This window comes from Antrostomus carolinensis, unplaced genomic scaffold, assembly GCF_000700745.2.
Source record: "Antrostomus carolinensis isolate BGI_N321 unplaced genomic scaffold, ASM70074v2 scaffold26337, whole genome shotgun sequence".
Classification (NCBI taxonomy): domain Eukaryota; kingdom Metazoa; phylum Chordata; class Aves; order Caprimulgiformes; family Caprimulgidae; genus Antrostomus; species Antrostomus carolinensis.
In genome coordinates, this window is record NW_010329869.1 from 369 (window position 1) to 4,299 (window position 3,931).

The 3,931-nt window shown below is 59.7% G+C and overlaps 1 protein-coding gene across 1 annotated transcript; it reads right to left on the reverse strand.

Moving 5' to 3' along the window:
• Positions 1 to 693: 693 nt before the first annotated feature.
• LOC104528673 (killer cell lectin-like receptor subfamily G member 1) lies at positions 694 to 3,774 on the reverse strand. The gene is made up of 6 exons (XM_010172744.1): positions 3,726 to 3,774; positions 3,198 to 3,308; positions 2,606 to 2,686; positions 1,813 to 1,961; positions 1,450 to 1,550; positions 694 to 892 (listed from the first exon to the last, which is right to left on the reverse strand). The coding sequence occupies exons 1-6, from the start codon at positions 3,772 to 3,774 to the stop codon at positions 694 to 696; spliced, it is 690 nt and encodes a 229-aa protein (XP_010171046.1).
• Between the last annotated feature and the right edge of the window lie 157 nt (positions 3,775 to 3,931).

Sequence of the window (3,931 nt, forward strand, 5' to 3'; positions counted from 1 at the left end):
GCTCGGTCCTCTGCACGTGCCAGGAGGGACTCCCAGGGATGTCCATGCTGAAGCCACATGCTGCTGGCACAACCCAGGTGGTCTACATCAAAACCATAACAGCCCCCAGGACCAAACCCCTCCAAGCCAAGCCCCAGCAGGCTTTTTAGGCTCTCGCACATCCCCCAGCCTCAAAGCAAAGTGAGGATGTTTGCTGTGACCTCCTCAGACTGGGTAGGCACCAGGAGAGCAGCTGCTGCCCAGCCCAAGCCTTTTGTGGGACTGTGGAAGCAGAGGGTCACCTCTCAGCAGCCTTTCCTAAGAATCATGAACCCTGGGGGAAGCCACCACAACCAGAAAGGCCAGAGCTTTGTGGGACCTGCTCCAGCCTGGACGGGAGCTGCTCCATGCTCCCACCAGACCATCAGGATGCTCAGCTGGGTGCTGGCTCCCAACCACTTCCTTCAGCAACTTCCATTTCCCACCAGGCAGCAATGCCACTGAATCAGTGAGCTGGAGGATGCACCTCCATCCCATCACCCTCATCCCCCAAAACCAACCACAGCATCCAAGTGCCAGAGTTTATTACAAAGTGTAGAGATCCAGAGGGGTTAAAAGGTCTGAGTGAGGAGGCAGCGATGCCTCGAGATGCCCACGTGCTGTTGCTGGGCAGGGAACAGGGTGGTGGGACAGATAGGCTGGAGGTCCCCACAGTCACCAGGGCCCCACAGAGGTGTAGGTGGTGTTTCCCCAGAGGAATGAGGGGGGTGAGGACCGGAGCCACTGCAGGGTGGCTGCACTCTGCTCGCAGACCCAGCCAAGGGCATCCCTGCAGACACCAGCAGACAGCCGTGAGCCTGACCCCCTGCCACAGGCCGCAAAGGAGCTGCTGAAGCGCTGGATTGGGAAGACCCTGCAGGGAGAGAGAGGGCTGTGACTAGATGGGCAGGATGGTCTGGGGTTGTCCCATGAGCAACTCCTCCAGCCAGGGACCAGAGGCTGCTGAGATGCTCTGAGGGCAAAGCTCGTCCTCCCACTGTGAACACATGCTCTGATCCCCTCCCACCCTAGCCCTACCTGTTTGGCAGGCAGCCCCCAACCCCACCATGCAGGCAGCACCCCCAGCCCGATCACACAGGCAGCACTCCCAGCCCGATCACACAGGCAGCACTCCCAGGTCTCTCCTGGCAAGGCTCAACACCAGCTTCACCAAACAAAGCGCCATGCTGGGAATCTTCTCTTGGGGGACACCCCCCAGCCCCTGACCCAAGCAAGGTGTGGGCACTGGGGTCAAGCCTCTACAATCGTCCCTTCCCTAAAATGCTCCAATGCAGTCCTGGGAAGAGAGAGTTGGCCAAGACATGGCGTATATCCCTGCATGCTAGTGAGCTGCTTGTCCTCCTGTCACCTCCTTGAGCCCCAGTGCTGGACCCTCATCAGCCCTGGCTGGGGTCAAGCTGACAGCCTCACCCCTTCAGTGCAGTGCCATCCAGCCACTTCCAGTCAGACCTGTAGCTGTCCCGCTTCAGCCCCACGTGGAAGACCATGTTGGCTGTGCGCACCAGGAAAGCCTAGCACAGGAGAAGACCTGCATGAGCTTCTCAGTGGGACACCCAGCCCGACACACAATTAGTGATAGATGCTGCAGGGTACAGGCACAGCATCAATGGCTCCCTGCCTGGAGGCTTGGCTGGGTTTTGGGCATGTGGGCCAGAGCCAGGGAGCTGAGACCATGCTGGTGATGGCTGGGTGACTGCTGAGGAACCTCGAGGTTGTCACCAACACAGTCCAATGCCCATGGGGAGCTGGACAGGCCAGGCTGGGTGCACTCACCAGGGTGGCATTGGCTCGGATGGTGACTAGCTGTGCCCCTCGGGAGCAGCAGTCCTCTCTGCTCTGCTCCCAGCTCTTTTTGGTGGAGGAGAAGTAGTAGCACTGTCCCGCATTCCAGAGCCAGCCGACTGGGCAGAACTGGCATTGGCCTGTGCACCCAAAAGACAGTCTGCATGAGCAGCTGGGACAGGGCAGCTGACAGGTCCTGCCACTAGCCCAGGGGACAGGAGGGTGACAAGGGGCAGCCAGGGTGCCAACCAACCCAGCGTACTCCTATGGCTTCCCACAGAGAGGACCCTCCACTTGACCCTTCTCTGGAGCCCAGCTCCCACATCCAAGCTCCTCAGCAGGAGCCCCAGAGAGATGGGCTGCTGGGACCAGGCAGGGGGGTCAGGGAGGGGACCTCCAGGTTTGGGGGTGCAATACAAACATCATTTGCAAAGTGCCGGGAATGCAGTCAAGATTTCAGCTTCACCAGAGACTGGTTGAAAGACAGTGCCCGATGCCATTTGGCACATGGATGGCCATGGCAGCCAAGAGCCTGGTGCTGGTGGTGTGTCCAGGTGATGCTGAGCCATGCTGGAGTTATCTCTTCCAAGGGGGTCCAAGCAGTGTAGCCTGCTCAGCAGCGCAGGGGCAGCTCTCCTTGCCATGAGCCAGGGGACAGGTAGCAAGGGTGAAGGGAGGCTTGGAGGGGACCACGTTCTGGAGTAGGGACAGATCCTGCCTTTTAAAGGAGCAGCCAGACCGTCCTTCTCCAAAGCTCACCCAGGAGCCCGTTGGGGTCTCTTACCTCCCAGTGTCTGTTTCCCACAGCTGAGGCTCTCCTCCATGCTCCCAGGACCACGGGTGCAGCTCGCCTGTTGCACTAAATCTATAGAATACAAAAGTGTCCCCGCCAACCCTGGGCTCCTGCTTCCAGCAGCACCCAGTGTTCTCTCCCATGGGATAGCCCCATGGCCATGGCTGAGGGCATCTCCCACTTTAGGTGACCTGCCAGCCAAGCCTGACAAGGTCCTTGTGGCTTTTGCTGTGTTTGGGACCCCACAACACAACAGGCTTTAAGGGAAAGTGTTTCTGCCTTTCAGTTTCAGTGTCATCACTCTCCCTCCTGTCATTTCATTGCCACATGATGGAACAGGATGTCTGGGCACCGTCCCTGAGCCCACACTGTCCTCCTACCTTCCTTGCCCAGCCAGGCAGGTGATGTCTTGCCTCGTCAATTTTTCTGCTTGCCCCAGAACCCACAATGCCCTCAGCCCCAGGCAGGAGAGCCCAGCCCCATGAGCAAGCTGCAGCTCTGTCTGTTGGCACACAAGCCCCATGGTGACAACCCCAACCCCAAGACCCTAGCTGGAGAGGTCCAGGCGCAAGCAGGTACTCACAGTGGAAGCACAAGCCGACAAGGATGATTTGTGTCAGCAGGAGCACCAGGGAGAGGAGACACAGGCTGAGGGCTGCCCAGCAGCAGGGCAGCCGCACCGGCTGCTGGGGAGCTGAGAGATGGAGTTAACCTGGGCCCTGGGGGCTTGGTGGGAGCAGTGGGGACCACCCCAGCCAGGAAATGTCTATGAACCCTGAGCAAGGTCTCAGCAGGTGGCGAGGGAGCCCAGGAAAACTGAGGAAGAGCCCATTTACAGCACCTTGACCCTCTTAGGAGTTGTCTCCCTGCAAACAGCGCTTGGCACGTGGAGGGGCAGTGGGGTGCAGTGGGCATCCTCTGCCCCTGAGGCCCTCCTGCCCCCTGCCCCAAGAGCAGGCCATGTGAAACAGGGCTGAAGAGGATACCCGAAAGGAGGGAGCAGGGAAGCAGGGCTGAGAGAAGGTCCCTGCAGAGGGCAAGGGGCTGCAGAAGGGCAGGGGAGCTGTTGGGAGAGCTGGGGTGCCCAGGGCAGGGAGCAGTGTGCCATTACCTGGTGTGGGGGGCAAGCGCAGATCGGCGTACGTGACCTCCTCTTCCATCCCTCCCTCAGTCTCTTGCTCTATGTCCCATGGGGGAAGTGGCAACCCCTTCCCAGCCCCCTTTGGCAGCCGGTTGTGATGCGAAACGAAAAGTGTCACTTCCTTGTGGGTTCCCCAGAGGCACCACCTGGGCCACAGTCCCTTGGGGTCAAGGTGC

What these genes read in the sequence shown, in the direction of transcription:
- LOC104528673 (XM_010172744.1), bottom strand. Translation starts at nt 3,774, where the DNA reads ATGGAAGAGGAGGTCACGTACGCCGATCTGCGCTTGCCCCCCACACCA. An exon ending in TGTCGGCTTGTGCTTCCACT is followed by an intron (nt 2,687 to 3,197) that starts GTGAGTACCTGC and finishes TGTATTCTATAG; the next exon opens with ATTTAGTGCAACAGGCGAGC. An exon ending in GATGGCACTGCACTGAAGGG is followed by an intron (nt 893 to 1,449) that starts GTGAGGCTGTCA and finishes CTCTCCCTGCAG; the next exon opens with GGTCTTCCCAATCCAGCGCT.